This window comes from Micromesistius poutassou (genome assembly GCF_964030765.1).
Source record: "Micromesistius poutassou genome assembly, chromosome: 14".
Taxonomy (NCBI): Eukaryota; Metazoa; Chordata; class Actinopteri; order Gadiformes; family Gadidae; genus Micromesistius; species Micromesistius poutassou.
This window is the reverse complement of record NC_140284.1, coordinates 12174933-12187432: the sequence shown is the minus strand read 5'-3', so window position 1 is coordinate 12187432 and position 12500 is coordinate 12174933. Positions and strand designations below refer to the sequence as shown.

The window sequence follows — 12500 nt, the reverse complement described above, 5'->3', positions numbered from 1 at the left end:
ATTATTTTAACGCATGGCATAGCCTAGCCATGGCATTCATGCAGCCCCTATGGAAAAAAAATGTTTCCACAATCCACATGCTATTTCTATGCAGTTTCCAGAGATGGGAGTAGGTCACACATGTGCAAGTCTCAAGACTTGGGACTTGCTTGAGACTATAAGACTATAATAAGTCACAAGTCTTCACCTTCGAGTCTCATGCAAGTCTAAGTCATTTTTGTGAGAGTCGAGTCGAATCAAGTCAAGTCATAGCTTAGGTCAAACAAGTCACAAGTTAAATCATAGAAATATAATAAGCTGGTAGACAACCATCTTAAAGTGCTGGACTTTTATTTGCAGCAAATATTTCAATATGTTGCAAAATACAGTGCATCAAAGAATGAACCTGACCTTTCGGTCAGTCTGTCAGTCTGTCTTTATATCTGTCAGTGTTTATATGTTTACATCTGGTATTGCAGCAGTGTGTCTGGATTGATGAGCAAAACTGCTCTGTTCAATCTTCATAGTGATTAAATCCCATGGGATTAACTAATAACTAATTAATTCCTGGTGTCCCCCTCCTCATGAGACATGAACACAACTTGTGACAGGGTCACATTCTGATGCCATGGTGGATCGCTGGGGCCAGATACATTGTTCTTTAACTCTACTTTCCAAAGTCATACGGGCCCAAGCAGCCTCTCGGCACGTGTCCTGAAGTGATGATATCTGAAGGAGGAGTCGCCAGCAGCCACCATTTTGCTGGTGCATGTTCATCTTAAAGAGCTAGATGGGTAAAGGGGAACTGATCAGCGAAACTAGGAAGAAACTAGAGGAGGATGCATCCCTTTCCTGCCCCAGGATGTGGATATAACACTTGATATCCATATTGGGAAGCTGGATGTGTCTACACCTTTGTTGGCTGCGGCAGAAGGCTTCCCAGGTCTGATCAATACTGTGTCTGGACTTTCTTTATGTGTTTTGACAATATTGGATAAATATCCGACTGGCCCAAACGCATGTTAATGCCAGGTGTAAAGTGGGTCTCTGTCTGTCTTTCTGTCTGTCGGTCTTCATGTCTTTCTGTCTGTCCATACCCAGGATGATGTGGAGAGCAGCTGTGATAGGATGTCTAACTCCATGGACAGAACATGAAATAATGTCCGTGGAACCTAAAATACAGAGACAGGTGGATAAGACACAAACAGATATACATATACACATATATACACATATACATACATAAATACAAACATATATATATATATATTAGGGCTGGGCAACGATTAAAAGTTTTAATCACGATTAATCGCAAAGTATTGGTGAGTTAACTCGTGATTTATCGCACTTTTAAAATTTGATTTTAAATCCACTCCAATTGAAGTTAAAGGAGATTATGAAATGGAATGACACATTATCATTCATACCAAATGTACTTAATAAGCAAAAACTAGACCAAGTGATCTTGAGGGAGTTATATTGACTCACTCACGAATGAAACTTACGGAACTCCACAGATTTGGGAATTGTAAACAGGCAGTTAATTAGTACAATTAAAGTGTAGTGTAGTTCATGCATTAACGCGTAATTAACACGTTAACTTGCCCAGCCCTAATATATATATATATACACTCACATACTGTATATGTAAGGGATAATGTATAGAACGCCGGTCATTATCGGGAAATAAGCACCGACAGGGTGAACCGGACACCGACAAGAAGTGGAGGTGTCTGGCTTCGACCTGAAGGGGCTTATTTTAGATAATGACCGGTGACATTCTATACATTATCCCGCTTATTACATGGCTACTTGCCAAAACGAAAAAATAACTTCACACGGTGTGTCTTTTTACAATTAATTTGTTACCAGCATTCATAGTGTTGATCAGAAGAGAAATAGTCCACCAAAGACGTTGACGCCAAAGCTTAGCAACCGAATACGCTGGGGTTGATAAGTTACCGGGCTATTTGTGTGATACGAGTGATACGAAAGATGTGAAAAGATCCACTTTCCTTGACAGCGGTCATTATATGCTTAGCAACGGTCATTATTGAAAAATAATTCACCACCGGAAGTCGAGAAGGCAAGTGAACGGAGCATTCCACAGTATTGAGAAGAGCCGTGTAATAAATAAATAAATATATATATATATATATATATATATATATATATATAACAAAAGATTCTATAGACAAAGTCATCATTCTATGAACACAGTCAACATTCTATAAACACTGTCAACATTCTATAAACACTGTCAACATTCTATAAACACAGTCAACATTCTATAAACACCATCAGTGTCAACATCTACCTTCCTATTAGCAATCGCAGTCTGGCAGTGTGTCAGTGAGGGGCTCACCAGCAGGAATGATTCCCAGGGGAAGAGTCGCCTGGACTGGGTTGAGATCACAGTCTGGGTCCCTCTGGGAGTCTAGCTGGGCCCTCAGAACCAGGGCATGGGCCAGCTCTGCTACAGTACCATCACCCCCTACACACACCACACTACATGTCCGCACACACACATACACACACACACACACACACACGCACACACACACACGCACACACACATGCACACGCACACACAGACACACACAGTATCAAAAAGTGGGCGACTGATTAGGGTGTGGTTGGTTTAAGGAATATAGAAACAATAAATATCCAACAAGTCCTAGTCCTACACATACTGTATCTAGAGCATTCTATTTTGAAGCCCTACATGCAGTATAAGATAGTACTGCTCCAGTCCTCAGCACATAGGGCTGAACACCCAGGACCTCACCAGGACTAACTGAACCAGGTCAGACAGCAACAGTAGCTTATTGGCTGATAAAGGTTCCACCTAAGTCTCTACCTCTTCTTCACACTTTAACAACAGTGCTGACAGAGGAGATGGACATTATTAAAAACGGTGTGGTCAACGAGGGTGTTTGAATTTTTCTGAGGGGTATTGCATCATTGGCAATAGCCATGTTAACGATAGCTCTCTGTTCCTCAGGCATAGAATATAATATCATAGAATATAATATCATAGAATATCGGGCCCTTCCTCCTGGACTCCCTCAACCTGTGACCCTATGTACACCGGTCAGTTCAGCATGTGTTGAGTCAAACAAGGCATCCCAGTGGACAAGGCATTGGTTCAAACATGGACGACCGTGAATGGAAACCAAGAACTTCTTATGTGCAAAAAGGCTACAGTGTACTGATGTGACTGAAGGCAGTAGATAAATGTTGCTTTTGCTATTGTCAAGTTGTCTGAAGGGCTTTTTACACTGCCAAGCCGGTTCGGCTTGGCACGCCCTGCAATTTCACTGTCTTGCCTGTGTCAAACTTCATCTTCACGGAGCGGGCTTTCTTGGTTCACTGGAGAAGGCGGGGCTACTCACGGAGAGCAGGCCTCTTTAGAATAATTTGCATAGTACGAATGTTTTGATTATTTTATGATTCATGATTTCTGATATGATTTGATGATTGATGAAGAGACTCGCATGCAAAAATTAGTATACATCTGAGTGTAGGCTACAAACGCGATTAACTATTTGCAAGTGCAAAAACGCCAACATATTCTTTATTTTGCTGACCACTGTTTTTTATCCTGATAAAAGGACAGTTCCTCTGCGTCTTTCTCGTAGATCGCACCATCTTTCCCCGTCTTCGTTTAATGCGACTGTATCACCTTCTCTCCCATGATCAGGAGCTAGTGGATTTCACCGGCTCTCCAGTTAGAGTGTTGCTGCGTTGTCTCAGCGACAACGCAGCAACACCTCTACCCAAGTCCCACCCCTGGAACCGTGGAGCCATACCCTGGAAAACCAGAGTTCTCGCAAGAGCACACTTTGAATTTGCTCATGCGTCACTCTGGGAACGAGCAATATACTCACTCCCCGATTCCCCTGGCCCAGAACATTAACCAATCACATCGGTGTATCTGATATAGGCTGGCCAAAAGCGTTGCTGTTTTACCGACTGGAGACGGCAAGAGTCTTATCTATTTGTTAGCTCCGCTGGTCTGGATACGTCACCCCTTGTATTCTTTTGATTGGTCGTAGTGTCATCCAATTGCATGCATGTGATATTTCTATGCTTGGTGCCGCCCCTCGAGTTGAGCCATTCTCATTACTCGTTGCCAGACCCTACAGCTTTCTAGATGTGGGTCTGGATTTCCAGGCTAGCGGAGCCATCTAATCACATTTACATCAGAATGAAACCGCCAATATGTGTAGGGTCCGGGAGGGTAAATTTGGGTGCTAGCTCCAGCAGGCAATTTACCTCGGGCAGTGTAAACACGTGGACCATGCCGGGAAAAAGGCGTGCATAAGATGGGCATATTTGGCAGTGTAAAAACGTTTTGAAATACTGTTGCAACACTATATCTGCTGAGGATTGGCTAAAGAATGAATGATAAACACATATGAAAACATATGGTAATTACATTATCAATTACATTATCAACAACATCAGTAGTGTCACTATAGAGTAAGCAATAGATATATACACGTTGATATATATTTGTGAGCAGGACTTATACAGATATATATATATACATATACAGATCTCATCTCTCATCTCATCCTCAAAACGCTTATCCGGAGTCGGGTCGCAGGGGCAGCAGCTCTAGCACGGGGCCCCAGCAGGGGGGGCCCCAGGACCCCAGCTAGCCATACTATTTGTATGGCTAGCAACAAGGACAGACACGGGTAAAAGGAGAGGGAGCACCAATGAAACGATAGGGGGTAATGTTTACATGGTGAGTTATAGCACTCTACACACACACTCCCCCATCAACACCATAGAGGCTCTTATGTCGGGAGGACAAATCCTTACCATTCAAACTGATTGTGGTACCAGTTCAGTTCAAGATGGATCACGCTAGGAAAAATGGTACGCCTTTCAAAAGCACCCAACAATAGATGAGGAGATGCTCCAGATGGCTCTATGTGAGGTGAACCTATTCTCAATGAGAAAGCAGGTCAGATCTGTTTAGATTGAATGAAGAATATCTCTAGTTTCTCTAGGCCTCTAATACACCTCCTCCCTCCCCCTCAGGCTACAGACAGACAGACAGACTTGAAGCAGACAGACAGGCAGACAGACAGATGAATGATGAGAAGAAGCCTACCCGTCGTATTGTGTGAGACTGCATTCCTTCACTAGTGTCAGAATGTGTCCTTTCCTTTCAGTAACTACAGAGAGAGAGACAAGTTAGCAGTCACTTTCACACCTCAACACTCGGCTGCTAGGGAGCTGGGGTGAGGGAGCTAGAGTTAAGGTGCAAGGGTTAGTAAGCTAATGTAATGGGTTAGTAAGCTAATGTAATGGGTTAGTAAGATAATGTAATGGGTTAGTAAGCTAATGTAATGGGTTAGTAAGCTAATGTAATGGCCCATTTCCACCGGAGGGTGCGGGTCGGTTCAGACTGCAAAGGTGTGGCACGGGTCGCGTTCCACCGCCAAAAGGTGGTCCGGACTGAGCCTTGCTGAGCCATACTCGTCTCGCAGTACTCCTCCGTTGGGGTACTGAGACGCCTGAAAGGGTCCCGGCAAGTTTGAGCAAATACACACGCCGTCCGTTGATTGGTCGACAGAATCATCACTTCCATGCGAAAGGGGGATAATAACAAACAAACACAGTACCCGCAAGGTATTTCTGGATAACGGCGAAAGCTTTGTTAATTCAAGAAAATGTCGCACAAAAGTTTGCCGTCCTTCTTGGACGTCCTATATTGTTACTCTTTGTTCATTGTGTCATTGTGTCACGTGTGTCACTATACCGCACCCTCACTACTGGGCTGAGGCGTGCTGGGTCCGAATCGTACCCGCCGGTGGAAATGCGCCATAAGAGGCTAGAGTTAGGTAGCCAGAGTTAGGGAGCTATAGGGCGAGGGAACTAGGATCAAGTAGCTACAATTAGGAAACTAGGGTTAGGGTGCTAAGCTTAGGACAGAAGGGTAAGGGAGCTAGAGTTAAGAGGCTAGAGTTAGGAAGCCAGAGTTAGTGAGCTATAGGGTAAGAGAACTAGGATTAATTAGCTAGGGCTAGGGAGCCTCGGTTAGGAAACGATGGATAGTGAGCTGAGGTTAGGAAGCTGGGGCTAGGTCCCCGGGTAAGGAAACTATGGATAGGGAGCTGAGGTTAGGAAGCTATGGTTAGGAAGCTAGTGTTAGGAAAGGATGGATAGTGAGCTGAGGTTAGGAAGCTAGGGTTAGGAAGCTAGTATTAGGAAACTAGGGTTAGGGAGCTAGGTTTAGGAAACTAGGATTAGGAAGCTAGTGTTAGGAAACTAGGGTTAGTAAACCAGCTAAACCAGCTACAATGAATTGATTCAGATTTGATTCCATACTGGGTGTCAGGCTAACTGGTCTCAAACACAACGTATTAACGGGTCCCATTGTCATCCATTTTTTTAACTTTTCACAAAATCAACACTGCTACTGCTATGATATAAAAGTAGGCCTATTCATGTTATTCAAGTTATTTGTCATTTCAGAACTGACTTTAGAATAAGTGGCGGGCCATAGGATCAGCCCCACCTACACACGCAACCCGGTATCTTGCGATTTTGTGCTCATGCGCACAAACGTTAATCTATTGAATTGTGCCCCAGAGCACGATTAGAGAGAGAGAGAGAGAGAGAGAGGGACACTTCAGAAGGGGTGTACACAGACAGTACAGTGCACCCTCTAGTGAAACTAATTTTGCATGCTCCACAGAACAAAATGTAAACCCATGCATTTTCAATGGGAGCGTTTCTTTGACTTTTTCGTGCTTCACAGAACGAAACGAGAGAGAAAGAGAGAGAGGGAGGGGGAGAGAGAGAAAGGACAGAGAGAGAGAGGCAGAGAGAGAGGGAGAGACGTTTTAAAGGTTTAAGGGACGTGGTAGTTTCAGTTTTTGAGGGGGGTCTGCTGCAAAAATCTGATAAATCGGATTGTGGTTTTGACGAATCCATAACTAGAGTGTGCACTGCGCAATCTCCTGATTGATTGCATTTCAATCTCCTGATTGAAATGCATTGATTTAATATTGAATTAATTCAATATTAAAATATCTATTATATATATATAAATATTAAATTATTTAGTTATAATATTTTAAGTAGACCATGTAACTTTTATTCAATTACCGTTATAACAAGATCTGTATCTGACCATTGACCATATATTCTATTCATGGAAAACTCTATGAATGAACTATGAATGAAATTCACATTGACGGTATGGCACTATATGCCTATTGTAGCCCACCCATCTTGAATTTAACAGACCATTTTCGTTGCTGCAAAAATCTTAAACCCTGGCTGAAACACAGTGGAAAGGAGAGAGAGGGAGCCACAGAGAGAGACACTGACGCACTGCCCACTACTACCACTCCTCTTCGTCCCCTATGGGACATAAGGCTTCAATGAGCACTCTCCATTGCATTCGGTCCCTAGCAGCATGTTGGGCCTCTCCCCATGACAGGTTCATCTGTTTCAGCTCTTGTGTCACAGTTCTGCACCAGGTGGCTTTAGGCCTCTCAGGTTTTCTTTTGCTGGTGGTGTCCATCTTAAGGCCACCTTTGTGATGCTGCTCCATCCTCAACACATGTCCTAGCCATCTCAGGCATCTGTGCGTCACCTCCTCGGTGATGCTCTGGCTTCCCGTTTTTTTGTACAGGTACATGTGTCATTGTTGGAGATCTTATTAGGCCAAAAGATCTGGCATGTTCATCAGAGGCATCCGTTATGGAACACTTCTATTCTCTTCATGTCTGTTTTGACAACCCGCCAGCTCTCTGAACCGTACAGCAGAACAGACATTACAATGCTGTTGTATCTTTGTTTTAAGGCTGTATTGTTTTGATCTCCAGATGGGACGGAGTTGGCACCCTGAGCCTTTCCCAGCCTTGCTTTGATGTCTTTTGATGCCCCGCTGTCCTTACTGATGAGACTGATGCACTGCAGAGCTAAGTAACTGATGGGCTTAAGAGGGCCTCTCCGTATATATTAAATAAATAAATAAATATATATATATATATGAATATCAGGGGCGGCTGGTGGTTTTTAAAGTGAGGGAGTAAGGACTGTGCACTTGGTTGCCATTGGCCTGCTTGCACTGTTAGTGGTGTATGGTGGCATAAGTATGTGAGAAGTTGTTTCAGGGTGTTTTGGTGAACTACAAAATAGCAGGGAGGGATAATTATGTGAATAAAATCATCATTGGGCCTATGTTTACCCTCAATGACTGAAGCTATTGGTTGTTATTTGGCTATGTTTATTTTCAGCTACAATTGTTTTAAGAAAAATTAAGACACAAGACCAAAAGTGATGCAATTTAAAATGCATCATGCTAGTAGTCATATTTAAGGGCATTAATTCATTACAGTAGTCTGGGCAATATACATTTTTTATTCTCAACAATGTTAAGGAGGATCTTCCTCCCTCTCCTCACTGGAGAAGCCTCCATTGATGAATATATATATATATATATATATATATATATATATATATACACCTGTATATATTCTGAGGAACACTCCCATTCAAAATGCATGGGTTTACATTTCGTTCTGTGCAGTACAAATAAAGTCGGACAATCGTGCTCTGGGACACGATTCAATAGATAAATTTTCGTGAGCATGAGCATGAGCACGAAATGTTTTTGAGGAGGTCTTCTGTAAAAAGCGGGATAAAGAAAAAAAAAATTGCTTCCACTTAAGAAGAGTTGAAACAATGGCGTTGGTTGCTAAAAAGGGTAGGCCTACACTTTTATGGCAATTTTTTGGATTTAGACCTGATGAGAGTGGACAGCCAAGGGACACGACTGACGTTGTGTGCAAGATCTGCTCATGTGTCATTGTCATGACGACCAATCTACATCAATTTGTTTGAATTTGTTTAAGATATAAAACCATTTAATTTAACACACACGCACTAAAACAGATATTTTCGTTTTTAAATAAATATTTGGAAACAAAAGTTCATGTATTCCGCAGTGTGCCTCTCTGGTATTGAGCGGGTCTACAGGACCGCACTCTGCACAACCAGTCAGTAAAGAAGTGAACGGTCTCGGTCACGTAGGCCTCCGTAGTCAACGCTGTCCAAGCATCGTGGTGATGGCAACTTTCTCCGTTAAGGACAGGATCTCACGGAGCGAGGCTGCTACTTCGCTGTACATTTTCTCCAGAAGCACAGTCATAGTTTGGCGACATGGCACTGTATAATCTGCCTCGAGAAATGCGATCAGATCGTGGAAGTCACGTCGCTGGCATAGGCTACCGTATTTAAAATAGCATGCATATGCATTAGTTATATTCTTAATTTAATTTACAGAGCAATCCCTGCAAAGTTTCTAGGTTAACTATAGAGGGGACTAGGAGGATTAGTGTGTGTCTGACGGGGGGGGATGGCATCACGATGGTGGCTCTCCATCGTGATGTCGGTCAGCCATCACGATGGACGGTGACATCGTCCATTGGCACAACCCTAGCGCACACCCCTTCTGAAGTTGAAGAAAATATCCCGATTGAAAGGCTATGGTTTGAATTTCATTCTGTGTAGCACGAAATAAGTCAGACAATCGTGCTCTGGGACACGATTCAATATACATTTTCGTGAGAATGAGCATGATACATAATAGAGGGTGCACCACACTATCTGCTGCAAAAATTTGAGTATCCATAATACAAAGCATTGACCCTTTGTTGCATTTGTGGTTTTGACATATACATAACTGGGTGCACTGTACTATCTGCGCACACCCATTCTGAATCTCTCTCTCTCTTTCTCTCTTTCTCTCTCTTGTTTCGTTTAGTCCAGCACGAAAATAGTCTGAGAAACGCTCCCATTCAGAATGCATGGGTTTACATTTTGTTCTGTGTTCAATTGTGCTCTGGGACACGATTCAATAGATCAACGTTTGTGTGCATGAGCACAAATATGCTCATGCACACAAACGTTAATCTATTGAATCTATTGCGCTTGTGATACAGGGCGCCGGGTTGACACACGGCATCCATCCTTTTTCCCTCGATTGTCTAGCCTAATAATAATCAGCACATGTTTTTACATCATATCGGCAGATACTTCAGATTGTATTGTCAGTATTGGATAGGAAACAAAAAAGTGGTATTAAGCAAACTATAATTCTAATTAATAAAAGATTGTACCAGAATGGTTTCAGTCTATACCAGTATAATCTAGATTCAGTCTGAACCAGTAGAGTCTAGATTCAGTCTAAACCAGTACCACATAAGAAGCACATCTGACATGAGAAGTAATAACAGTTGAGCATGGAGCATGTGTGTGTGTGTGTGTGTGTGTGTGTGTCCTACAAACACTAAGTGGGGCAATAAGCATCAAACCATCTGGTCATTACCCTCCCCCACAAAACACACTGGGAGGAGTTGAGGGAAGAGGAAAGGAGGAGAGCGAAATAGAGGAGGTGAGATGGGAGGATAGGAGGAGGAGGAGGAGATGAAATGAGGGAAGGAGAGAGGTGAGAGGTTAGGAGAGAGGAGAGGATGTGGGAGGTTAGGAGAGGAGGAGAGGAGGTGCAGTGGCGGAGCCAGAGGGGTGGCCGGGGTGGGGTGGGTGATTGGCCACCCCAGGTGCCACCCCTCCCGTGTTCGCCCCCCCCCCCCCCCCCCTCAATAATTCAATATGGACCCCCCTATAAAGCCTCGGCCACCCTCTTGCCACCCCTTGAAAAAAAGTCTGGCTCCGCCACTGAGGAGGTGGGAGGTTAGGAGAGAGGAGAGGAGGTGGGAGGTTAGGAGAGAGGAGAGGAGGTGGGAGGTTAGGAGAGAGGAGAGGAGATGGGAGGTTAGGAGAGAGGAGAGGAGGTGAGAAGTTAGGAGAAAGGAGAGGAGGTGGGAGAAGAAGCAAAGAAGAGGAGAAGAGATTAAATGATTGAAGTAGAGAGTTGAGAGTGTAGGAGAGAAGAGGAGGTGTGAGAAGGAGATAGAGGAGAGTGAAACAGATAAGATAAGATGGAGGAAAGTAGGAGAAGCGGCCGAGAGAGAAGAATAAAGGGGGGAAGGAGGAAAAGGAGAAGTGAGGATAGAGACTAGAGAGCACCTCCCACAGTTGTAACAGATGGACTCAGCTCTCAGGTTACCTAGTGATCGCCATTAACTCTGACCTTTACCCCCTTGTGCACACACACACACACACACACACACACACACACACACACACACACACACACACACAGACAGTCAGAGAGAGGGACAGACAGACGTACTGGTGATGTCTGTGTGTATGTCTGCCATCCTGAAGAGGGGAGCGATGTGTTCTCTGTAGATGAGGACCGACTGCTTCTTATGGCTCCCTGGGTTAATAAACACCTTCAGATGTTTGGGCCTTGGGAGCACTACACACACACACAAACACATGTTATACACACACACACACACACACACACACACACAGACACACACACACACACACACACACACACACACACACACACACACACACACACACACACACACATTAAAGGGTTAGTTCAGGATTTGGGTATTAATCTTTTGTGAACCTTCAAGGGGTTAGACAGGGGTAATCTATGAGTTGAGGAGGGCCAAAGCTAACCGGACCTGGGTACACACTGGAGGGATCAGTGAACTGATCCACAAAGAGTGGTCTCCCTGCTCTTGTCTAACACTGTCTAAACACTGGTTGGATCACAGAAGGAGAAAAAGCCAGAATCCTGCAGTAACCCTGTGTCACACAGCAGCCTTCCTACACTAGATGTTGCGGCCCCTGACGTTGCGTTGACGAATGGGGCTGCCTGCACACCTCTCATCTGCAGCCTACAGCTAACATGGCTGAGCTTTGAATCTCCTTAAAATTGAAATATTGTAATTGGTCCACTTTTGAAAAGTTAGTTGCACTCCATTACATTAGCAGACAAAGAAGGAGGTGTCTGTCAGTTATTGTGAGAAAAAAGGGGGGACTTTAGATTTTTTTGCGATCTGTTATGGGCAGATGTGGTTCACATTGTGTGTTCATAAATCCTGTAGTGCACCTTTAGTGTAATTACAAGTTGCACAGACAAGCTTTTGTTGTTACAATGTTGCATAGCTTGCACGCAATGGATTCGGAAATATCACGTAGATAGATGGTGGAAAATAAGTACAAATATTACCCTCAAGATACAGAGAGACAGAGGGATATTTCAGGACTCTACTTGAATTGCTTTGTGAGACTATTCTATTCTAGTACAAAAAAAAAGTTTGTTATGTCCATTTAGCCTATGTTTTTATGTTATTAATTGATATATGGACATTATACGACTCAATAATACTACATTAGTATGTCCTTGTATACTATCTTAATAAATGGAATATGAGTGGCACACAGCTGAGAGCAGCACCCTGCCAGACTGCAAGGCTTGGAGGCTTTTCAGGGTGGTGTTAAGAACACAGATGTGTAAAAAGAGCGTCAACGACCACCTCCAAAGACATTCTTGCAAGTCTGCAGGTCTGTCTAGTCCATTCTCAGTGTTGAGGAACAGCTATAGAGACAGCATGCTC

At 43.5% G+C, this 12500-nt stretch overlaps 1 protein-coding gene across 1 annotated transcript in view; it reads right to left on the bottom strand.

Annotated features, from left to right (window-relative positions):
• cerkl (CERK like autophagy regulator) overlaps nt 1-12500 on the bottom strand; it is a 21998-nt gene that overhangs the window by 4727 nt on the left and 4771 nt on the right. The window contains exons 4-7 of the mRNA XM_084478153.1: nt 11210-11338; nt 5108-5171; nt 2345-2487; nt 1077-1151 (exon numbers count right to left, since the gene is read on the bottom strand). Of these exons, the coding sequence (XP_084334279.1) occupies nt 1077-1151; nt 2345-2487; nt 5108-5171; nt 11210-11338 (411 nt within the window). The remainder of the gene's footprint in view (nt 1-1076; nt 1152-2344; nt 2488-5107; nt 5172-11209; nt 11339-12500) is intronic.